The 26,444-nt window shown below is 37.0% G+C and overlaps 1 protein-coding gene across 1 annotated transcript; it reads right to left on the minus strand.

Moving 5' to 3' along the window:
• Positions 1–446: 446 nt before the first annotated feature.
• On the minus strand, positions 447–1,004 carry LOC138902198 (uncharacterized). Its single transcript, XM_070190038.1, has one exon. It carries the CDS (start codon positions 1,002–1,004, stop codon positions 447–449), a length of 558 nt encoding a protein of 185 aa, XP_070046139.1.
• Between the last annotated feature and the right edge of the window lie 25,440 nt (positions 1,005–26,444).

The raw sequence follows: 26,444 nt of genomic DNA on the forward strand, positions 1-26,444 counted from the left end.
CTCCGAATATCTACCAAAGTCCACCCAATATCCCTCTTCCTCTTGTGGAGCACCGCCAATGTAGAGTGAACCTTTACGTTAGTCAAACAAGAGAAAAGAATAACTGGTAAAGTAGAATAAGGATCAAGAAATTCATACCGAAGATGTGGAGTCAATGGCTTCAACTCCAATGTAGGAGGCTCTTCAATTGAAGGCTTTGTAGGAGGAGTTTTCTTATTTTCAAGATCCAAGAAAGGTTTTCGGGGTGCATAGTTGTACGAACCCATTCCTTGCAAATAATTCGCACATTCCATGAAGCCATACATCTCGTCATCATCAAATTTGAGCAAGAAGGCCTTCAATATATCACCCTCATTAATCGCGGCACTTGTATCATCAATAATCATATCGGTCACCAAGTCCACGAAAGAACACGCTTCATTGAAATTTGGTTGCCGCATAGATTTTCACACGTGGAACACCACCATTTCAGCACCAACCTGGAAAGTGAGTTCTTCAACTTCCATATCAACAAGATCCTTCCCTGTAGCAATGAAAGGTCTTCCAAGAAAAATCGGCACCTCATAGTCCACTTCACAATCAAGAAAAATAAAATCCGTCGGAAGAATGAACTTATCAACACGAACCAATACATCTTCAATCACTCCCAACTGTCTCTTCATTGTACGATCAGCCATTTGTATTCTCATAGATGTGGGTCTTGGTTTCCCAATTCCCAATGTCTTGAAAATTAAATAAGGTATCAAATTGATACTTTTCCCATGATCACAAAGAGCTTTAGAAAATTTGGTACTTCCAATAGTACAACGGGTTGTGAAAGCACCGAGATCTTCTAATTTAGGAGCCAGTGAATGCACAATTGCACTCACTTGATGAGTGACTTTGATAGTTTCAAAATTCATCGACCGCTTCATTATCACCAAATCCTTCATAAACTTTTCATAACCAGGCATTTTCTCCAAGGCTTCAACTAAAGGCACATTTATCGAGAGACTCTTCATCATGTCAATGAATTTTTTGAATTAATTCTCACCATTTTGCTTGGAGAGCCTTTGAGGATATGGAGGAGGTGGATTAGGCAATGGTGCCTTAGCCTTTTCCACTACCGGTTCAGATATGTCAATAGCATGATTCCTAGACAGGTTGACTTCCTCTTGAGTCTCTTTCACAGTGCCATCAATATCAATCTGCACTTCATCATTTGCTTGCACCACATTGTTCGGGATATCTTTTTCTTATACCACTTGCTCCCCATCCACAAGTTGCCTTTGACTTAAGGTGGGTGCATACCCACCTATCTCACTTCTTGTAGTAACGGTCATGGCATGCCTCATATTATTCCTACCCTTTGGGTGCACCCCCATGTCACTTGGTAGTGCTCCCTTAGGACGATAATTTAAAGCTTAAGAGATTTGCCCAATTTGCACTTCTAAGTTGTGGATTGATGTGTTGTGTGAAGCAAGTTGGGCATTGGAATCGACATTCTTCTCTGCTTGAAGTGTCACGATCCAATTTCACCTATAAGTCGTGATGGCGCCCAACGCTACATCTAGGCAGGCCAACTAATAAATTAAGCATATATTGTTAAAAATATAAACCAGGAAAATAAAATAAAAGCCAAACCAACCAATGTGTGTGCCAAGACCTGGTGTCACAAGTGTATGAGCATCTAGTAGATTATACAAAACCTCAAATAATGTCTGAAATAAAAATAGACATAATGAAAAATACAAAGAGAGACACTAGTAGCTGCAGAACGGATCAGAGGAACAACTCACCATTATGCCTCGGGGTGGCGTGGATATGTGATGATAGGTCCTCCACTAGTACCTGTCTCAGATTTTGCACAAAAGTGCAGCAAGTGTAGTATGAGTACGTAAACAACGGGTACACAGTAATTATCAAGTCTAATCTCGAAGTGGTAGAGACGAGATGGCCGACTTTGATACTCACTATGGGTCAATAATAATATTAATAATTGTAATAAAGCTAGAATATTTAAATCAGCATGATTCATAGAATATAAAAATAAATTATTTAACAAGTAGAAAATAATTAAATTCCTTCAAAATACGACAATTCTCAATATATATATATTAAATCCTTCAATTTCAATAAAAATTCCAATTTATCAAACAGTTTTACAAACATGCAATTCAATTTCAATGAATTTCCAATTTATCAAATAGCTTTACAAGCTGCAATAAACCATCAAAGTATCGTGTAATTATTATTATTATTAAGCACAATTTTTGCCGAGGTCGTTCGGCCCGATCCAGAATATTTTGTACACTGTCGAGGGACGTGCAACACGATCCATAGATGCATCTATCCTGCCGAGGCGTTCGGCCCGGTCCACAAGAAAGGAGGACATTTTCTTATGTACGCCCCGAATAAGTGTATTTATTGTAAAGTTTATTCGAGAGGATAACAATTTATTTCAATAATTAATTAATCTAAACAAAATTAAGCATATTAAAATTTTATATTTCTCTACTTTTCATAACAATTCACAATATATACATCAAATATTTTAATCAATAAAGAATACAATTTACACAAGTAATTCATGCTTTGAGTCTTAAACTACCCGGACTTTAGCATTAATGGTAGCTACGTACGGAATCTCGTCACCTCGTGCGTACGTAGCCCCCACAATTTAGCAAAAATATATTTAATTTATTCACCTATGGGGTAAATTTCCATCTCACAAGATTAGGCAAGAGACTTACTTCAATTTGCTCCAATTTAATCCACTAGAAGGCCTTTTCCACGATAATCCAACTCTGTCCGGCTCGAATCTAGCCAAAATAATTTGATACAATCACTAAAAATTATAGGGATGAATTCTATAAGAAAATACTACATTTTTAATAGAAATATCAAAATTAATTAAAAATTCGTTTGTGGGACCCACATCTTGAAATCTGGCGAAAGTTATGAAATACGACAACCCATTCAATTACGAGTCTAACGATACCAGTTTCACTCAAATCCGACTCTGAATTGATACCGAAATTTCAAATTTTCGTTTCTATGAGATTTCTAAACTTTTTTCCAAATATCCATTTCAAAACATTAATTAAATGGTGAAAACAATGATATATTCGTATAAATCCGAGTTAGAATCACTTACCCCCAATGTTTTTCCTTGAAAATATATTAAATATTGCTTCTGCTCAAGCTCCAAGTTGTTAAAATGGCGAAATGGACGAAGCCCGCCTGTTTTTATAACTTACAGATCTGTCCAAGGTGACCTCGATCATGGGGGAGTCCGATCATGGGGAGTCCGATCATGGTGAGTCCGATCATGGAGTCTGATCATGGGTTGCCTCGATCTTGGGCTGCCTCGATCTTGGGCTACCTCGATCTTGGGCTGCCTCATCTTGGGCCTCGAACGGGGCCTCGATCGTGGCTTTGATCATGGCCCTCAAGCCTAGGCGATCGTGACTTCGAGGCACAAGCTCGAGCCTGGACCTCGGTCATGGCCTCGATTATGGCATCGAGCATGGTCCTTCGATCATAACCTCAATCATGGCATCGAGCTTGGTCCTTCGATAGTGACCCTCGATCTTGGGTCTCGATCCTGGCCCTCGAGCCTTGGCTTCGATCATGACCCCCGAGCTGGACCTTCGATCATGGCTTCGATACACATGCTCGAGCGTGAACCTCGAGCCTGAGCCTCGTCAACCCTGGGCTCGATACCTTGGCTCGATATCTAGGCTCGATACTTGGGCTCGATCACAACCCAGAATGTCCAACAGAAGAGGAAAAATTGCAGCAGTTTTTTAAGTCCAACTTTTGATTCGTTAACCATCCGAAACTCACCCGAGGCCCTCGGGACCTCAACCAAATATACCAACAAGTCCTAAAACATCATACAGACTTATTTGAAACCTTAAATCACATAAAACGATGCTAAAACCACGAATTATGCTCCCATTCAAGCTGAATGAAACTTAAAATTTCCAACTCCTACATACGATGTCGAAACCTATCAAATCAACTCCGATTGACCTCAAATTTTACACACAAGTCATAAATGCTATAATGGAGCTATAAAAATTTTCGGAACTGGATTCCGACTCCGGTATCAAAAAGTCAACTCCTTGATCAAACTTTCAAACTTAAATTCTTGTTTCTAACTATTTCAAGCCTAATTTAACTATGGACTTCCAAATAAAATTCCAAACACGCTCCTAAGTCCAAAATCACCATACGGAGGGGTTGGAATCATCAAAATTATATTCCGGGGTCGTTTTCACATAATTAGACATCCGGTCACTATTTAAACTTAAACATTTTAATTTTTATTCAAAATTCCATATCTCGGGCTAGGGACCTCGGAATTTGATTCTGGGCATACGCCCAAGTACCAAATCATGATATGGACCTACCAGAACTGTCAAAACACTGATCCGAATCCGTTTGCTAAAAATGTTGACCAAAGTCAACTCAATTGAGTTTTAAATCTCTAATCTACATTTTAATCCATTTTTCACATAAACATTTTCCATAAAATTTTATGGATTGCGCACGCAAGTCGAGGAATGATAAATAGTACTTTTTAAGGTCTTAGAACACATAATTAATTATTAAATTTAAAGATGATATTTTGGGTCTTCACATTCTGCACCTCTTAAACAAACGTTCGTCCTCGAACGAGTTTAGAATTATATCTGAAGTGCTGAATAAGTGTGGATATCTGCTCCGCATGTTTTCCTCGGCCTCCCAAATCACTTCCTCGACTGGTTGGCCCCTCCACTATACTTTTACTGCAGAAACCCTCTTGGACCTCAACTGGCGAACCTGTTTATCAACAATAGCAGTTGTCTCCTCATCAAAACCCAAGCTATTATCTAGCTAAACAGTGCTGAAGTCTAACACATGTGATAGGTCTACATAATACTTCTGGAGCATAGATACATGAAAAACCGGATGAACTCTCGATAGACTGGGTTGCAATTCAAGCTCATAAGCAACCTCCCCAACTTATCTCAACACCTCAAATGGGCCTATAAACCTTGGGCTCAATTAACTCTTTTTCCCAAATCTCATGATTCCCTTCATCGGCAAAACCTTCAAGAGAACTTTTTCACCTACCATAAATGATAAATCACGCGCTTTCTAATCCGTGTAACTTTTCTGCCTGGACTGTGCTATACGAAGTCGTTCCTGAATCAACTTTACCTTTTCCAAGGCATCCTTTACCAAATCAGTACCATATATCTTAGCCTCACCGGGCTCAGACCATCCGATAGGTGAACGGCATCGACGGCCATATAAAGCCTTAAATGGAGCCATCTCGATGCTGGATTGGTAACTGTTATTATAAGCAAACTCGAACAAAGGTAGGAAACGATCCCACCGACTTCCAAAGTCAATCACACATGCCCTGGCATATCTTCCAAAATCTGAATTGTCCGCTCTGACTGCCCGTTGGTCTGCAGATGAAAGGTTGTGTTGAGCTCTACACGGGTCCCTAATTCACTATGTACTGCTCTCCATAAATGTGAAGTAAACTGAGGGTCTCTATCTGATATTATGGAAATTGGCACACCATGCAACCGAACTATCTCTTGATTATAAATCTGGGCCAACCTCTCTAAAGTATACGCAGTCACAACAGGAACAAAATGTGCGGACTTGGTCAACCTGTCAACAATGACCCAAACTGCATCAAACTTCCGCAAGGTCCGCGGGAACCCAACTACAAAATCCATAATAATTCGTTCCCATTTCCACTCTAGTATAGTCATCTGCTGAAGTAGGCCACCTGGCCTCTGGTGCTCATATTTAACTTGCTGGAAATTTAGACACCGAGCTACATACTCAACTATGTCATTTTTCATCCGTCGCCACTGATAATGTTGCCTCTAGTCACGATACATCTTCGTAGCACCTGGATGAATAGAATATCGAGAACTGTGTGCCTCCTCCAAGATCTCTTTCCTCAGTTCATCCACAATAGGAACACACAAACGATCCTGGAGTCGCAGAACACCATCTGCACCAATAGTGACTTCCTTGGCACCACCTCGTAGTATCGTTTCACGAAGAACCATCAGGTGTGGGTCATCATACTGGCGAATCTTGATATGCTCAAATAGTGAAGATTGGGCCAAAACACATGCAAGAACTCGACTGGGCTCTGAAATATCCAGCCTCACAAGTCTGTTAACCAAGGACTGAATATCTGATGCTAATGGCCTTTCCTCTATTGAAATGAAAGCCAAACTACCCATACTCTCCGTCTTTCTGCTCAAGGCATATGCAACCACATTTTTTTTACCCGGATGATACAGGATAGTAATATAATAATCTTTTAGTAACTCCAGCCATTGGCGCTGCCTCAAATTTAGGTCCCTCTGCTTGAACAAATGCTGCAAATTGCGATGATCAGTGTAAACTTCACAAGACACCCTATAAATATAATGCCTCCAAATCTTAAGAGCGTGAACAATCACAGCTAACTCCAAATCATGTACCGGATAATTCTTTTCATGGGGCTTCAGCTGACGTGAAGGATATACAATAATTTACCCTTCCTGCATCAATACACAACCCAAGCCAACACGCGAAGCGTCGCAATACACTGTATACATCCCCGAACTGGAAGGCAGCACTAATACTGGTGTTGTAGTCAATGATGTCGTGAGCTTCTGAAAGCTCACCTCACAATCATCGGACCATTGGAATGGAGCACCCTTCTGGGTTAATTTGGTCAAATGTGCTGTAATAGATGAAAAACCTTCCACGAACCGACGATAATAACCTGCCAAACCCAGAAAACCCCTGATCTCAGTCGCCGAAATAGAACGATGCCAATTCTGAACTGCCTCAATCTTTTTGGGATCAACTTTAATACCTTCGCCCGATACAATATGTCCCAAAAATGCTACAGACTCAAGCCAGAACTCACATTTAGAGAACTTAACATATAACTTTTTTCCCGCATTGTCTGAAGCACTACTCTCATATGCTGCTCATGCTCCTGCTTACTACGCGAGTAGATTAAAATGTCATCAATGAAGACAATGACAAATGAATCAATATATGGCCTGAATACCATGTTTATCATATCCATAAACACTGTCGCGGCATTAGTTAAACCAAAAAACATTACCAGAAACTCATAATGACCATATCTAGTACGGAAAGCAGTTTTAGGAACATCCGAATCTCGAATCTTCAACTGATGATACCCCGACCTCAAATCGATCTTAGAGAACACCCTAGCACCATGCAACTGATCAAATAAGTCATCAATACGCGGCAACGAGTACTTGTTTTTAATAGTGACTTTGTTTAATTGGCGATAATCAATACACATTCGCATAGTGCCATCTTTCTTCTTCATAAATAATACCGGTGCACCGCAAGGCGATATACTCAGTCTAACAAACCCTTTGGCTAGTAATTCTTCAAACTGTTCTTTCAACTCTTTCAATTCTTTCTGAGCCATACGATACGGTGGGATAGATATAGGCTGAGAATCTGGAGCCAAGTCAATACAGAAATCAATATCACGATCAGGTGGCATACCTTGAAGATCTGAAGGAAATACATCGGAGAACTCTCGAACTACAGGCACTGAATCAATAACCGGAGTCTCTACAGTAGTATCCCGAACATAAGCTAGATAAGCAAAACAACCCTTCTCAACCATGTGTTGAGCCTTTATAAAAGAAATAACTCGATTAAACGAACTAACATGTCAACCCTTCCACTCCAAGTTAGGCAATGCTGGAATAGCCAAGGTAACAGTCTTGGCATGACAATCTAGAATAGCATGATATGGAGACAACCAGTCCATGCCCAGAATAATTTGAAAATCAGTCATCTCAAGCAATAGGAGATCTGCTCTAGTTTCATAACTACAGAATGTAATAATACATGACTGGTAGATCTGGTTCACAACAACAGAATCGCCCACAAGAGTGAACACATAAACATGAGTACTCAAGGACTCACGATAAACACCTAGGAATGGAGCAAATAGAGATGACACATATGAATACGTAGATCCTGGATCAAATAATACTGAGGCATATTTTCCATAAACAGAAATAATACCTGTAATCACGGCATCTGAGGCCTCTTCATCTGTGCTAGCCAAAAAAGTATAGAACGAGCTAGAGTGCCAACTAGCTGGCCTCTGCCTGGTTGACCTCAAATACTGTCTGAAATAAAAATAGACATAATGAAGAATACAAAGAGAGACACTAGTAGTTGCAGAACGGATCAGAGGAACAGCTCACCACTATGCCTCGGGATAGTGTGGATATGTGATGATAGGTCCTCCACTAGTACCTGTCTCAGATCTTGCACAAAAGTGCAGCAAGTGTAGTATGAGTATGTAAACAACGTGTACCCAGTACGTATCAAGCCTAATCTCGAAGTGGTAGAGACGAGATGGCCGACTTTGATACTCACTATGGGTCAATAATAATATTAATAATTGTAATAAAGCTAGAATATTTAAATCAGCATGATTCATAGAATATAACAATAATTTATTTAACCAGTAGAAAATAATTAAATTCCTTCAAAATGCGATAATTCTCAATATATATATTAAATACTTCAATTTCAATAAAAATTCCAATTTATCAAACAGTTTTACAAAACTGCAATTCAATTTCAATGAATTTCCAATTTTTCAAATAGGTTTACAAGCTGCAATAAACCGTCAAAGTATCGTGTAATTATTATTATTATTAAACACGATTTCTGCCGAGGTCATTCGGCCCGATCCAGAATATTGTGTACACTGCCGAGGGACGTGTGGCACAATCCATAGATGCATCTATCCTGCCGAGGTGTTCGGCCCGATCCACAAGAAATGAGCATATTTTCTTATGTACCTCCAGAATAAGTGTATTTATTGTAAAATTTATTCGAGAGGATAACAATTTATTTTAATAATTAATTAATCTAAACAAAATTAAGCATATAAAAATTTCATATTTCTCTACCTTTCATAACAATTCACAATATATACATCAAATATTTTAATTAATAAAGAATGCAATTTACACAAGTAATTCATGCTTTGAGTCCTAAACTACCTGGACTTTAGCATTAATAGTAGCTACGTACGGACTCTCGTCACCTCGTGCGTACGTAGCCCCCGCAATTTAGCAAAAATTTATTTAATTTAATCACCTATGGAGTAAATTTCCCCCTTCACAAGATTAGGCAAGAGACTTACTTCAATTTGCTCAAATTTAATCTACTAGAAGGCCTTTTCCACGATAATCCAACTCTGTCCAGCTCGAATCTAGCCAAAATAATTTGATACAATCACTAAAAATTATAGGGATCAATTCTATAAGAAAACACTACATTTTTAATAGAAATCTCGAAATTAATTAAAAATTCGTTCGTGGGGCCCACATCTCGAAATCCGGCTAAAGTTATGAAATACGACAATCCAATCAATAACGAGTCCAACGATACCAGTTTCACTCAAATCCAACTCCGAATCGATATCGAAATCTCAAAATTTTATTTCTATGAGATTTCTAAACGTTTTTCCAAATCTCTATTTTAAAACACTAATTAAATGGTGAAAACAATGATATATTCGTATAAATACGAATTAGGATCACTTACCCCAATGTTTTTCCTTGATAATATATCAAATATAGCTTCTACTCAAGCTCAAAATTGTTAAAATGGCGAAATGGACGAACCCCCCCTGTTTTTATAACTTATAGATCTGTCTAGGGTGACCTCGATCGTGGGGGAGTCCGATCATGGGTTGCCTCGATCTTTGGTTGCCTCGATCTTGGGCTAACTTGATCTTGGGCTGCCTCGATCTTGGGCTACCTCGATCTTGGGCTGCCATATCTTGGGTCTCGAACGGGGCCTCGATCGTGGCGTCGATCCTGGCCCTCGAGCCTAGGCCTCAATCGTGGCTTCGAGGCACAGGCTCGAGCCTGGACCTCGGTCATGGCCTCGATTATGGCATCGAGCATGGTCATTCGATCATAGCCTCAATCATGGCATCGAGCTTGGTCCTTCAATAGTGACCCTCGATCTTGGGTCTCGATCCTGGACTTCGAGCCTTGCCTTCGATCATGGCCCTCGAGCTGGACCTTCGATCATGGCTTCGATACACAAGATCGAACTTGAGCCTCGAGCCTCGAGCTTGAGCCTCGTCAACCCTGGGCTCGATACCTAGGCTCGATATCTGGGCTCGATACCTGGGCTCGATCACAGCCCATAATGTCCAAGAGAAGAGGAAATATTGCAGCATCATTTTAGTCCAACTTTTGATCCGTTAACCATCCGAAACTCACCCGAGGCCCTCGGGACCTCAACCAAATATACCAACAAGTCCTAAAACATAATACAAACTTATTTTAAACCTCAAATCACATAAAACGACGCTAAAACGACGAATTATGCTCCCATTCATGCTCAACGAAACCTAAAATTTCCAACTCCTGCATTCGATGTCGAAACCTATCAAATCAACTCCGATTGACCTCAAATTTTACACAAGTCATAAATAACATAACTGAGCTATTAAAAATTTCGGAACTAAATTCCGACTCCGGTATCAAAAAGTGAACTCCTTGGTCAAACTTCCAAACTTAAATTCTTGTTTTTAACCATTTCAAGCCTAATTTAACTACAGACTTTCAAATAAAGTTTCAAACACGCTCCTAATTCCAAAATCACCATACGGAGGTGTTGAAATCATCAAAATTCTATTCCGAGGTCGTTTTTACATAATTAGACATCCGGCCACTATTTGAACTTAAACATTTTTATTTTTATTCAAAATTCAATATCTCGGGCTATGGACCTCGGAATTTGATTCCGGGCATACGCCCAAGTCCCAAATCAATATACGGACCTACTGGAACTATTAAAATACTGACCCGAGTCCGTTTGCTAAAACTGTTGACCAAAGTCAACTCAATTGAGTTTTAAAGCTCTAATTCACTTTTTAATCCATTTTTTACATAAAAACTTTCCATAAATTTTTACGGATTATGCACGCAGGTCGAGGAATGATAAATAGTACTTTTCAAGGTATTAGAACACATAATTAATTATTAAATTTAAAGATATCATTTTGGGTCATCACATGAAGTTTTGATCGCCATGACTACTATCACTCTCATTTTGGGATGGGCGTTTTTGGAAGTTAGGACAATGGTTCCTAATATAAAGGAACCCTCATTGACTTGATGAGCCTGAGAAGGTACCTTCTTTTTTTGAGCTTCTTTGTATGGAGATCCCTTCATGTTGCATGGTGCAACCACTTTGGATTTCAAAGTAGGAGGTTTGTTCTCCTTGTTATTATCTTGAGGAGTGATCTCTAAAGGCACAATAGTGATTGGCCCAGCAAAAGTCACCAAAGATGCTAAATGATCTTCAAGAAAGCTCTCATGCACTCTTGTCCACCAGGATTTGTACTTTGACGAAAGTAGCTTTTTTGTCGTAGATATAGCTATGGAAAGGTCGCCCTCGCGTTGGTGGAATTATGTGACACACAAATTTGCCAAAATCGGAGTCCTTCTTATAATGAGGCACTACAAAGGTCAATTTCCAAAATACCAGGACTAGTCTGATATAACCTAAATTGACGGCTGAATTGATGTGGACTATATGGTTCAAGAATGAAAGAGTTTTCATACCTCGAAGGGAGATGATTAAAAAGGATACTCATAAAATAATTGACTTTCAGTTCCGATGCTTTATCATTATCCTCAAAATAGTAAGGTTCGGACCCCTCCGGCATGGTAGATGTCGAAGATGCATTATTTGCTTGATGGATGCATTTTCTTGCATTTGTATCATCCAAATACCTTGCAGTGTCTTCTCCGAAATACGCCACCATCAATGGAATATATGGTCCTTTTAGAATCCCATAGTGCGTCCTGAAGTAGTGAGGAAGCCAACCATATATATAATGAATGGGAAAAGAGATTTTGATATGCTCGATCTATGAGGACTTGGAGATCTTGTTCAAACTATAGTAGATGCTCGTTGGAACTAGGATTGCAAGGATGAATTTCCATCCATATGCCATCATGCTCGATGTTCTAAAGGTCTCAGGTCGAATGAAATCCCCATCTTGAGAGGGAAATACAAACGCACACAACCAACAAGATAAGAATGTCGTCAGATACGTGCCTTTTCTCTTTTCATTTCGAACCCCAAGGTTAGAAAACATTGTCTCATCAACGCTAGACCATGGAACTACTTCTACTATAGCTCCAGTAGTATTGTGTGTTGACGTCAAACAAGTAGATCTTTTCTTCCTCCTTGCTGGAGCAATTTTATGTCTTAAGTATCTCTTGTACCAAAATTCAATACACTTGCTAAACGAGACCTTTGGATCATGAATCTCCCCTTCATGAAGATGATTTTAAAGGCAGTAAAAAGGTATCCACAAGCTCGAGAGGTAAATCTTTCATTCTTCTCATTGACATTTGTGAGCTCGATAACTTCGGGAACAACTTCTTCGTAGGGAGAACCTTCAATAGGTAAACCACCAATGGTATGTAAATCCCAAAGAGATATTGATAGTTCTCCATTTGATGTAAGCAAGGTATTTGTTGTGGGACACCAAGTTTCAAGAAACACTTACAAGATGTTTGGATTTCGATCATATGTAAGTAAAGAAGCATATTCGGCATCATAAATTCTTGTTGTCTCCAAAGTCCGTTGACTTCTGCCAAGTATATCCTCAACTCATTCCCAATATCCTAGGATATGATGATATTCACCGTTAATTCTCAAAGTATCTCTTCAACATATCTCCCTTTGAATCATATGCCGTCCTAGGCAAGGAAGGGTACTCGCGATATTGAGTTTTCACTGGTAAGGAATCTGAAGGGATCACAGTTTGGTTGGCTTTTGGTTGTGCTCTGAAGTCCAATATACTAATGGATGGAATTCTACAGAGTTCTCCACAAATTCGCATATCGACCAACTTGTGGAGGGTAAGTCAACAGCTTGGTTATAACTCTTCCATGCTTAGCATTAATTATGAGATACTTGCACTTGGAGGATGGAGATGTGTAGTCTCTGAAGTGAACCATCTCTTAAAACTGCATAAGCGAAAAAAGAGATTGCTAGATATTAAGTCAATGACAATTGACAAAAGAAGGAGAAGATTCTAGTCCTTTGTGCTTTACGCAAATTTCTATTTGCGATTAAGAATTGTTTCTTCTATAAGCTGTCATGAGTTTAATATTCTATGTGGTGATATGAATTTGTCCGTCTATATATTAATGTAGATTTTTTCGTCTATATATTGATATGTATTTGTCCGTCTATATAGTGATGTGGATTTATTCATCTATATGGTGATGTAGATTTGTCCGTCTGTATGTTGATGTGGATTTTTTCGTCTATATATTGATGTGGATTTGTTTGTCTATATAGTGATGTGGATTTATCCATCTATATGTTGATGTGAATTTGTTCGTATATATGGTGATGTGGATTTGTCCATCTATATGGTGATGTGGATTTGCTCGTCTATATAGTGATGTAGATTTATCCGTTTATATGATGATGTAGATTTGTCCGTCTATATGGTGATGTGTATTTGTCCGTCTATATGTTGATGTGGATTTGTCCGTCTATATGATGATGTGGATTTGTCGTCTATGTATTGAAATGTATTTGTCTATCTATATGTTGAGAGGGATTTGGCCTTCTATATGTTGTTGATGATTTGATCATCTATATGCCATGATGAATTTATCCTTCTATGGTACGTCATGAAGTTGCCCGTCAATTTGGCACTCAACGACTCTTCTCTTCTTGACTTACAAAAAAAAGGAGACATAAACAACAACAAAAAATGTAAAAAAATAAAATAAAACAATATTCGCCTTCAGTGGTGCTCCACAATCGTCAAAACACCGTGAATTGGTGTTCAACGAAGGAAAAAAAATACACCACCTTATATAAATGATTAAGGATGGCTATGGGGAAGGCTTTTTCCATGTGGGACATTGCTACATATTGTTTCCTACAAGGATTTGGCTAGTGGAGGCGACGACAGTAAGTTAATTCAATGTAGGAGATCGCTATCAAAGATGTAACTATCTTGGAGTCTAAAGCAAATTAAATTATCAAAGTAGATGTCACGCGAATGCATTAAGGATACAACATGTGAATTTGACTTTTTCTAGCCTAACCACTACTTTTATACTATTTTGCTAATAAAGGAAAAAAATGTAGATTTTTGGCACTGGTGGTTCAAGTGCCAAGAATTATTTGCCTAAGTTATTGGCATTATTCTCATACGAATATGGATTTATATTCAAAGTCTCAAGGAATAAATTGTGGGCACGACCTCTAATTGACTTGAACCCCAAATTTAATGCTTCATTAATATTTCAAGTCTAGTCTTAAAAAAAAGGGTTTTAAAACTCCGACAAAGCTTGAAGTAGGGGCATTTATAGACATGCAAAATTTATTGAATTTAAATTCAATAAAAAATTTGGACTATACTTTAAATATATTTTAGTCCAAGTAAATATTATTGGCCAATATGATTAGACTAATTATATTAGTCCAATATCCATGGAATAAATAAATAAATTCAAATTTATTGGGCTAGCCAATTTAATTCGGCTAAGAGTGATGGGCCCACTTCATTAGGCCCAAGAGGTCCAGCTTGGTGTCACATGTCAAATGACGTGGCACGTCCAGTAAAACTAAAGAGTCAATGGGATCATGCTACGTGTTAAAATGATAAGGCATGACAAGTCAAATTGAAGGGCAAATGAAATTGCTTCACATGTGCAAGTGACATGTTCTGGCCAATCAAATATGGCATTGTCACGCTTCAATCTGATTGATCGAAAAAAGTTTGTTCTAATTACAACTCTTCTATTCCACAACTATAAATAGGGGTCTTCATAACCCATAAAATGGACCATAAGTTATAACAAGAAGACGCAAGGGAGATCGTGGATCAAATGCCACAATTCTTTGCAAACTGCAAGTGTTCAAGCATTCAAACACTTTAACATAAAGTTCAAGTATTCAAGATCAAGAACGAAGTTAAATTAAATACAAGGCATTCAAGATCAAGGCTACTTGTTCGCGATACAATTCGTGGCAACAATCAAAGTGTTCGCGACGGATAATAAAATTCAAATTCAAGATCAAGATCAATGGATCTTGAATTTATATTGGAAGAGTAGCATCAGAGGAATCGTAGAGATTGTAACACTCTAATTACTCAAAATCAAATACTACAATTGTTGATATATGTTTTCGGTCTCGATTATTTTCTTGATGCAATTTATTCTCTACAGTTATATTTAAAGAATTTGAAGAGTACTTAGAGTAGCTAATGCACTAAATTCAGTAAATAATACATATATGAACTGTATTTATCTATTAAATGCATATATATATATATATATATATGTATATGGTAAAATCCGGAGATAAAATGACGTTTAGAGAGACCTTTTTTTACCATTACTTTCTTCCATCCAGTCCCCCTTAAATTCTTCTATAAAGTTTATGTTACATTCTTTAGCTTAATTAATTGTCATTTTTCTATTTAATATCCATCTTTACAGGAAATAACACTACACAAATCTCCAGAAACAAAAGAGAGGGTTTTGGGTGATTTCCTTCGAAAGAGAAGTCGAGATGGCGATGACATTAGTCTCAATTGCATCTCGCCTAATGTCTCTTAGATCTGCAGAAGTTTTCTACCGTTTTTCCTCATCAAATTATAGTACTTTATAAATTACATCTTTGTTGATTTATTTTTGTTCCGTTAATAGATATGTAAAGCAAAATCCGAGAAACCAATATTTATCATATGGTCGTTTTTCTTTCATAATATATGTTGGTTTCTTTACCTATAATATCTTATGGATTTTATTGCTTGTAATCTATCTTCGACAAGTTGCTACAACAAGAAAGTTGTCATGACCCAAAATCACACATGTCGTGATGGCGCATATTTCAATATTATTCAAGACAACAATCTCAATAAATCACAATTTCTATAAGTTTAAAAACATCATACTTACATTCAATATAAAAATCTCACAAATACTGATATAAAATACTCCCAAAACCTGGTGTCACTGAGTACATGAGTATCTAAATAATAACAAAGTCCGACTGATAAGAACAATGTCTGAAAATATATAACATTACAATAACTGAAAGGAAAGAGAGTCAAGGTCTGCGAACGCCAAGCAACTACCTTGATAGTCTCTAACAGATAAATCTTCAAATCTGGCAACCACCGTATCCGGGAGTACCTGGATCTGCAGACGAGGTGCATGGTGTAGTATGAGTACAACCAACTCAATAAGTAACAAGTCTAACCTTTGGGATGAAAGTAGTGACGAGCTCAACATGTACAGTCTAATACAGAAATAACAGTACAAAAATGTAGGCATGCTTTCTAGTTCAACAGTTAAACTCAATACATGTAAAATAGATAAATTCTGCATGATATGAGTAATATGATATCTCTATATCTACATGCCAAAATATATGTTGTATGTGATGTACCACAATTGAAACCTCGTGTTCTCACACTCTCAAAATACTCAATCACTCAGTATTGTATATGGCCACTCTATCCCAGGGAACTCCATCCCAGATATATATGTATCAACTGGCAATCAGTCACTCAGTACTGTACAAGGCCAATCTAGCCCAGGGAACTGCATCACAAGTATAAGTAAAATTAAGGCATCTACATGCCGAGAAAACGCCATCCCAAATGTAAATAAATAACGCAACTCCGTGCCTAGGGAACTCCTTCCCTAATATAAATAAATAAGGCAACTCCATGTCTAGGGAACTCCATCCCTAATATAAATAAATTGCGCTCACTGTGGGGGGGAGGGGTGCAGACTTCGGAAGGACTCTTTCAGCTCAAGTATCATAATAAGCCAGATCCAGGCATACATAAATAAAACATGCTGCGGCGTGCAACCCGATCCCATAAATATCACTCAAAATATCTAGTCTCTCGGGTTCTCAATGACCATGAAAATCAACTCGACATGATGATATGATGTATCAATGAATGACAACAGAGACTGAGATATGATATGCAAATGATAGATGTGACTAAGTACACAATTACAATTTTAACAAATAATTTCACAGCAACACGATCCATATGGGTCCCAAAAATATCAGCACGTAGCCTGAACATGATCTTCAATATGAGTCTCAGCTCAATTTCTCTAACACGTGGAGGATATGGGGATAATGACATTTATTTAATTATACAACTCCACAAATTCAATTAAATCATAATTCCTATGATGCACGCCAACATGTCCGTCAATTAACGTGTGTGTCGCCTCTAAACAATTGATATAACACAAAATTCAGGGATTCATACCCTCATCATCAAGTTTAGAAATGTTACTTACCTGAAACCGTATAATTCTTTATTCTAATATGCCCTTACCTCGCGAATTGTCCTTTGAACGCCTCTAATCTAGTCACAATTAATTTGATTCAGTCAATATCAATTATAGAAATTAATTCCATATGAAAATACTAATTTTTCAACAAAATCTGAAATTCCACTCAAAACTTTCCAATGGGGTCCACATCTCGGAACGCAATAAAAGTTATAAAATATGAACGTACATTCAACCACGAGTCCAACCATATAAAATTTACTAAATTTTGACATCAACTCGACCATCAAATCTTCAATTTAAATTTAAGGGTTTACACAATTTTTCAAACTTAAAACACCAATTAAATGCTAAAAATAGCAATAGATTCGGGTAATTTGACCAAACTCCCAAAAATCGCCTCTCCCCGAGCTCCAAATCGTTAAAATGGTCCCATTTCATATTTTAAATCTGCTGCCGAGGGGTATGTTCTTCACGTTCGCGACTATCCTCTCGCATTCGCGATGAACAAATTCCTCAACGGCCATTTTCAAACTCTTCAGAGACAGTCTCTAGTATAATGGTCATAACATTTTTTACAGAACTCCAAATAAAAAATGGTTTAACTTTATGAAAAATAGACATCAAGGTCTACACTTTCATGTTTTGCTCATCTTACAATTTCTTATAGATTTCGAGATATAAGCTTCCAAAGTTAGCCCTCCGCAGCAGAAATTTCTTTTTCGCTATTTCCAAACTCTTTAAATACAGCCTGTAGTGTATCCACTACAACGTTTTGTACACAACTCCAAATGCTAAACGATTTATTTTTCTGAACACTAGACACTAAGGACTACAACTTTTATTTTTGGATCATCTCCAAATTCCTTATAGATTGCAAGATATAAGCTTTCGAAGTCGGGTGACGGATAGTAAGAATTCGTTCTTCGCGAACGCGAAGAACAAAATCCCAGGAGCCAAATCCTTCTTCGCGAACGCAAGAGGCTCCCTGCGAACGCGAAGGACAATACCAGACATCATAAAACTAGCACCCAAGTAGCCCAAAATGATCCGATAACACCCAAAACATACCCGAAACACACCTGAGGCCCCCGGGACCCCAACCAAATTTATGAACAAGTCCTAAAACACGATACAAACTTAGTCGAGGCCTCAAATCACATCAAACAGTGCTAAAACCACGAATCGCATCACAATTCAAGCCTAATGAAAACTAACGAATTCCAACTTCTACATTCGATGCGGAAACCTATCGAAACAAGTCTGATTGACCTCAAATTTTGCACACAAGTCATAAATGACATAACAGACCTATGAAAATTTTCAGAACTGGATTCCGACCCCGATATCAAAAAGTCAACTCCCCGGTCAAACTTCCAAATTTAAACTTCCTATTTTCGCCATTTCAAGCTTAATTTAACTACGGGCTTCCAAATAATTTTTCGGACATACTCCTAAGTCCAAAATTACTATACGGAGATATTGAAATCATCAAAACTCTATTCCGGAGTCGTTTTCACATAAATCAATATTTGACCAACAATTTTACACTTAACCTTTAATTCTTGGAACTAAGTGTTCCAATTCATTCTGAAATTTCCTCGACAAGTCACATAATTATAATTTGCAGTAAATGGAGAAACGGGGTACGAAATTGTAATACTCGAAACGATCGCCGAGTCGTTAGAAAAGTGTCTTTGATTATGCGTTATATGCATGACTTTTCGCGGGTTGTTTCCTAGATTGTGTTGGTAGCTCGTATTAGTCAATTTTGGTAAATATTTGATATAATTGCTTGACTTTTCGTTCTTTTTTTAAAAGTGAAAGAAATTTAATACTGTTAGAAGAAAAATGTTCAAAGGACTGAGATGTGCCTTCCAAGAAGTTCAGTGAGCCAAAGCTACTGCAAAATGAGTGACCTTCTAGATTTTGCTTCAATAACTATGTGTTGATTTGTACAAAATATTTTTTGTTGTTGTCAAACTTTGCACTAGATAAGTGTTGAATGTCCGTAGTGTACGAATGAATGCAATTTATTTAATTTGGCATTTGAACAAGTTATATTAAAATTATGATATGGGAATTAATCAAAGAAGAAATAAAACCAATCATGATCGACTTTACAAATATAGTGATTATTAATTTACGTGTTTCGAGATTCAATGTTCACCAAAGATAACAACTTAACTACTTATTTCGTCCAAAAAAGTCAAATAATGAGTTTAGTTTTAATATATTAACATAAGATTTTTGCTATTTCAAAATACTCTTAACAAACTACATGCAATTTTCTAAAATATATATAGATAGGAATGGTAGAAAAGCGGCTATGTAAATAATAAAGAGTAGATAACGAATATTTAAATATCTCTTGTCAGAAAATGAACCATATTTTTGTATTTTGCAACATTTTGTGACAATTCATACGGGATACAGAGGCTAGTAGAAAAAAATAGTACTTCCTTTATGACCAAAAAAGAAAAATCATAGTACTAAGATTTTCTCTCATATATTGTCTTTTTTTAAGTTGAAACTGGAAAAGTTGGCTAAGGAAGCATTGGATCAAGACAGACGCCACTGAAGGAAATAAGACGGCAATAGGAATAGAAAGGGAAAAAGGCACGTTGCATCTATCTATATATATATATATATATATAAAGTTGGAACAATAGAAGATGACTTGACACATCTCTTTGACCAAAGATCTTATTTATCTATTTTTTCCTTTTTGGACTTTTATCCCTTTTGTCACGATCCAATTTCACCTATAAGTCGTGATGGCGCTCAACGCTACAGTTAGGCAAGCCAACTAATAAATTAAGCATATATTGTTAAAAATTTAAACCCGAAAAATATAATAAAACCCAAACCAACCAATGTGTGTGCCAAGACCTAGTGTCACAAATGTATGAGCATCTAGTAGATTATACAAAACCTCAAATACTGTCTGAAATAAAAATAGACATAATGAAAAATATAAAGAGAGACACTAGTAGCTGCAGAACGGATCAGAGGAACAACTCACCACTATGCCTCGGGATGGCGTGGATATGTGATGATAGGTCCTCCACTAGTACCTGTCTCAGATCCTACACAAAAGTGCAGCAAGTGTAGTATGAGTACGTAAACAACGTGTACTCAGTAAGTATCAAGCCTAATCTCGAAGTGGTAGAGACGAGATGGCCGACTTTGATACTCACTATGAGTCAATAATAATAATAATAATTGAAATAAAGCTAGAATATTTAAATCAACATGATTCATAGAATATAACAATAATTTATTTAACCAGTAGAAGATAATTAAATTCCTTCAAAATGCGACGATTCTCAATATATATATATATATATATATATATATATATATTAAATCCTTCAATTTCAATAAAAATTCCAATTTATCAAATAGTTTTACAAAACTACAATTCAATTTCAATGAATTTCCAATTTATCAAATAGTTTTACAAGCTGCAACAAACCGTTAAAGTATCGTGTATTTATTATTATTATTAAGCACGATTTCTGCTCAAGCTCCAAGTTGTTAAAAATGGCGAAATGGACGAAGCCCCCCTGTTTTTATAACTTACAGATCTGTCCGGGGTGACCTTGATCATGGGGGAATCCAATCATGGGGAGTCTGATCATGGGGAGTCCGATCATGGTGAGTCCGATCATGGGTTGCCTCATCTTGGGCCTCGAATAGGGCCTCGATCGTGCTTCGATCCTGGCCCTCGATCTTGGCTTCGTGGCACAGGCTCGAGCCTGGACCTCGGTCATGGCCTCGATTATGCCATCGAGCATGGTCATTCGATCATAGCCTCAATCATGGCATCGGGCTTGGTCCTTCGATAGTAACCCTCGATCTTGGGTCTCGATCCTGGCCCTCGAGCCTTGCCTTCGATCATGGCCCTCGAGCTGGACCTTCGATCATGGTTTCGATACACAAGCTCGAGCCTGAGCCTCGTCAACCCTGGGCTCGATATCTGGGCTCGATACCTGGGCTCGATCACAGCCCAGAATGTCCAACATAAGAGGAAAAATTGTAGCAGCTTTTTAAGTCCAATTTTTGATATGTTAACCATCCGAAACTCACCTGAGGCCCTCGGGACCTCAACCAAATATACCAACATGACCTAAAACATCATACGAACTTATTTGAAACCTCAAATCAAATAAAACGACGCTAAAACCGTGAATTATGCTCCTATTCAAGCTAAATGAAACTTAAAATTTCCAACTCCTATATTCGATGTCGAAACCTATCAAATCAACTTCGATTGACCTCAAATTTTACACACAAGTCATAAATGATATAACGGAGCTATAAAACATTTCGGAACTGGATTCCGACTACGGTATCAAAAAGTCAAATCCTTGGTCAAACTTCCAAACTTAAATTCTTGTTTTTAACCATTTCAAGCCTAATTTAACTACGGACTTTCAAATAAAATTTCAAGCACGCTCCTAAGTCCAAAATCACCATACAGAGGTGTTGGAATAATCAAAATTCTATTCCGGTGTCATTTTAACATAATTAGATATCCGATCACTATTTGAATTTAAACATTTTAATTTTTCATCAAAATTCCATATCTCGGGCTAGGGACCTCGGAATTTGATTCCGGGCATACGCCCAAGTCTCAAATCACGATACGGACCTACTTGAACTGTCGAAACATTGATCTGAGTCCGTTTGCTAAAAATATTGACCAAAGTAAACTCAATTGAGTTTTAAAGCTCTAATCCACATTTTAATCAATTTTTCACATAAAATATTTCCATAAAATTTTACAGATTGCGCACGCAAGTCGAGGAATGATAAATAGTACTTTTTAAGATCTTAGAACACATAATTAATTATTAAATTTAAAGATGATATTTTGGGTCATCACACCTTTTTTCATATTTGTCTGCTATTTTCTTTATACAATAAATATCCCACCCATTAATGAAAGAAACGGTCCCAATAATGAATGTTATGGACCTTACAACCTTCCCTATTCCACAATTATGGTCCATTACTACTACTTTCTCCTTTCACTTTTACTTGGCATGTATACTAAAAATAAATTTTAATTTTTACTTGTCACTTTACGTATATCAAGAGAAGACAATTGTTTTCTTGTTATACCCACAGTATTTATTTCTCATTTCAAATCCTTTTCTCAAATCTAATAAAATATGCATCAATTAATATGGGTATCATGATAAATTATGCACTTCATTTATTATTTCTTAAGTGGCGTGAAAAGTCAAAGTGTCAAGTAAAAGTGAATGAAGTGAGTATATGATAATGATAATATATGTTAAGAATGATAAAGTGAAGATGTAGATCCGTAAGGATGATAATTTGATAGTGAAAAAACTCGAAGAGCAAATGAAGATCAACAAGAGGTGTCTACTCTTTTTTTGCTTCAAGAATTTCTGTTTAAATTTACGAGTTAATGATAAGTTTAGTTTGCGATACCATTATTTATCTATTACTTTGATGACTTTGTGGTTAGTTATCTTTGAAGTTTAGCTTGGATTATCGTTCCAAGCTCTCAAGGTAATTTTTTTGCTCTTTGTCTTTCTTTCAATTTTTATTTTGTAATTATATGTTATATTAAGGCTTTTTCCGATTTAAAATACTAATCTGCCTATAATATAGTTAATCGTCAAAATGTTGCCTCACGAATATGAGAACAATAATAAATGAATAGACAAACTCGATATCAATAATCCAGTTAGGGCCTATGTCATATGTGTTGCTAAATTCATATGATTACAAAGTTCAAAACTTACCTATGACTCGTCAATTTACAAGATCAATCCCAATTTTCTCACCCTTGTCTTCAATCATTGATATGTATTAGGTGCCATTTACTTTTGTCCTAGAATTTGTTTTCGTTTGTTTGTCAAATTTCTTTTAATCTTAGAAATTTTGTTTCCTGAAATAATTTTAGAAATTATCCTTGTGTACCTGCGTTTTCTATCTTATCTTTTCGTTTTGATTTTTCGGTACATTACTTAGAAGCTAATTTATCTTTCTTAATAAAATAATAGAATAAAATTGATATGTGTTATGAATATATTATATTATGGATGTTCATTTAGTACTCCGTTGTAAATAAGCTTCCTGAAGAAGTTTATCCATATGAGACTCCGCCGTAAATATGTTTATCTATTTAGTACTCTATTGAAAATAAACCTCCTGAAGAAGCTTATCCTTTCGGTACTCCGTTATGGATAAATATTACCTGTGATAGAAGATTATCTATATCTGGCACAACAACTTAGAGTAGCAGCTTACACAGCAGCTTGCAGTAGCAACTTACACATCAGCTTCCTTTCTTCTATAAATAGAGGAGAATTCAGTTCATTATGTACAGAAGTTTGAAAGTTGAATAAAATATCAATCTCCCTCTATATTTGTCTTCAGTTTATTTCTTTTATAGTCTTTATTTTATAACACATTATCAGCATGAGACTCTGCCATCCCGAGAAAATACTTTGAAGGTATCATAGGTATGAACTTTATTTTTTCTAAATAATGTCAAATCTTTCTAAACTTGAGTTTGTAGCCCTGGATATATCGGGCAAAAGCTACATGTCTTGGGTGCTTGATGCTAAAATTCATCTTGATGTGATGGGTCTGGCAGACACCATCAAAGATAAAAATCAGGCATCAAACCAAGACCGTGCCAAAGCAATGATATTCCTACGCCACCACCTTGATGAGGGCCTGAAAATGGAATATCTTACTGTTAAAGATCCAGTCATACTGTGAAATAATTTAAAAGATAGATATGACCACCTGAACATGGTCGTTCTTCCACAGGCATGTTATGATTGGACTCATCTAAGGCTACAAGATTTTAAATCTATCAGTGAGTATAATTCTGCTATGTTCAGAATTATTTCCCAATTGAAACTATGTGGTGATAATATTACTGATCATGATATATTGGAGAAAGCTTTCACCACTTTTCATGCCTCGAATATGCTCCAGCAGCAGCAATATCGAGAGATGAGATTCAAAAAATATTCTGAACTTATCTCGCATCTTCTTGTAGCCGAGCAACATAATGGGCTATTAATAAAAAAGCATGAAAGCCGACCTACTGGTTCTTGTCCATTCCCTGAAGTGAATGAGACGAACTTCCACCAAGCTAAGCGTGGAAGAGGACGTGGCCCCAGTCTTGGTCATGGCCGTGGTCGGGGAGGAAACTCTAATCGTGGTAATAACAATGCACCAAAGAACCCTCCTCACCACCAGCAGTGGAAAAGGAAGGAACAAAAGCATGAAGCGGTGCAAGCAACAAAGCCAGAAAATACATGCTATAGATGTGGAGGAAAAGGGCACTGGTCATGTACATGTCGTACGCCAAAGCACCTAGTTGAGTTGTATCATGCCTCCTTGAAGAAGACAGAGAAAATTGCTGAAGCAAATTTTATTTCTGTAGATAATTTAGACTTCATGCATTTAAATGTAGCTGATTATTTTGTACTCCTAGAAGGAGAAACAAGTCATGTGATCGGTAGTGAATCTGTAGAAATGTAAATATTTTAATTTTTATTGTTTGTAGTAGATAGTATGGTTATGTAATTGTTGTACATAAATAAAAGTTATGCTTTGAAAATGATGTTTACTATCATATTTATTTTGTTTATGTCATTTTGAAGAATATGGATAATCCTAAAATTATGTTTGGATCAAAGACCAATCATGAAGATATTTGTGTAATTGATAGTGGAACAACTCCTGCCATATTCAAAGATCAGAAATACTTTTCTTATTTGCATAAGGAAAAAGCAAATGTTTCTACAATTTATGATAATATAAGTTTGATTGAAGGCTCCGGAAGAGCTACTATATTTCTGTCTAAGGAAAAAAAACTTATAATATACAATGCATTATTCTCCTCCAAGTCCCGAAGAAACATGTTGAGTTTTATAGCTATCCGCCGAAATGGGCATCATGTTGAGACAATAGATGAAATGAACGTGGAATATCTTTGTATTACAAAGAATATTTTTGGTCAGAAATGCATTGTAGAAAAGTTACCAACTTTATCTTCTGGCTTATACTATTTAAAGATTAGTACAGTTGAAGCACACTCTATCGTAAACCGGAAGTTTACTGATTAAAATCCTTTTTCCTTTGGCATGGCCGTTTGGGCCATCCTGGATCAATAATGATGAGACGAATTATTGAAAATTCGAGTGGGCATCCATTAAAGAACCTGAAGATTCTTACAAATGATGAATTTTCTTGTGATGCTTGTTATCAAGGCAAAATGATCACTAGACCATCACCAATGAAGGTTGGCATTGAGTCCCCTGCCTTTTTAGAACGTATACATGGGGATATATGTGGACCTATTCACCCACCAAGTGGGCTGTTTAGATATTTTATGGTCCTAATAGATGCATCTTCAAGATGGTCTCATGTGTGCCTACTATCATCTCGCAACCTGGCGTTTGCAAAGTTATTAGCCCAAATAATTCGATTAAGGGCACATTCCCAGATTATCCTATAAAGGCTATTCTCCTTGATAATGCTGGAGAATTCTCATCTCAAGCTTTTGATGATTACTGTCTATCAGTTGGGATAAAAGTTGAACATCCTGTAGCTTATGTTCATACTAAAATGGACTTACAAAGTCATTTATTAAACGACTGCAATTGATAGCAAGACCACTACTTATGAAAACAAAATTGCCCACTACTGTTTGGGGCCATGCTATCTTGCACGCAACATCACTTATCCGTCTCAGACCAACACATTATAATAAATACTCTCCGTCACAATTAATTTTTGGTCATGAACCAAATATTTCCCATCTACGAATTTTTGGATGTGCTGTATATGTGCCAGTAGCACCACCACAACGCAGTAAGGTGGGCCCCCAAAGAAGGTTAGGAATATATATTGGGTTTGAATCACCCTCTATTATTCGCAATCTTGAACCATTGACGGGAGATTTATTTACTGCTCGATTTGCAGATTGTCGATTTGATGAAACAAATTTCCCACAATTTGGGGGAGAGAAAAAGG

This window comes from Nicotiana tomentosiformis, chromosome 12 (assembly GCF_000390325.3).
Source record: "Nicotiana tomentosiformis chromosome 12, ASM39032v3, whole genome shotgun sequence".
In the NCBI taxonomy this organism is placed as follows: domain Eukaryota; kingdom Viridiplantae; phylum Streptophyta; class Magnoliopsida; order Solanales; family Solanaceae; genus Nicotiana; species Nicotiana tomentosiformis.

What these genes read in the sequence shown, in the direction of transcription:
- LOC138902198 (XM_070190038.1), bottom strand. Translation starts at nt 1,004, where the DNA reads ATGATGAAGAGTCTCTCGATAAATGTGCCTTTAGTTGAAGCCTTGGAG.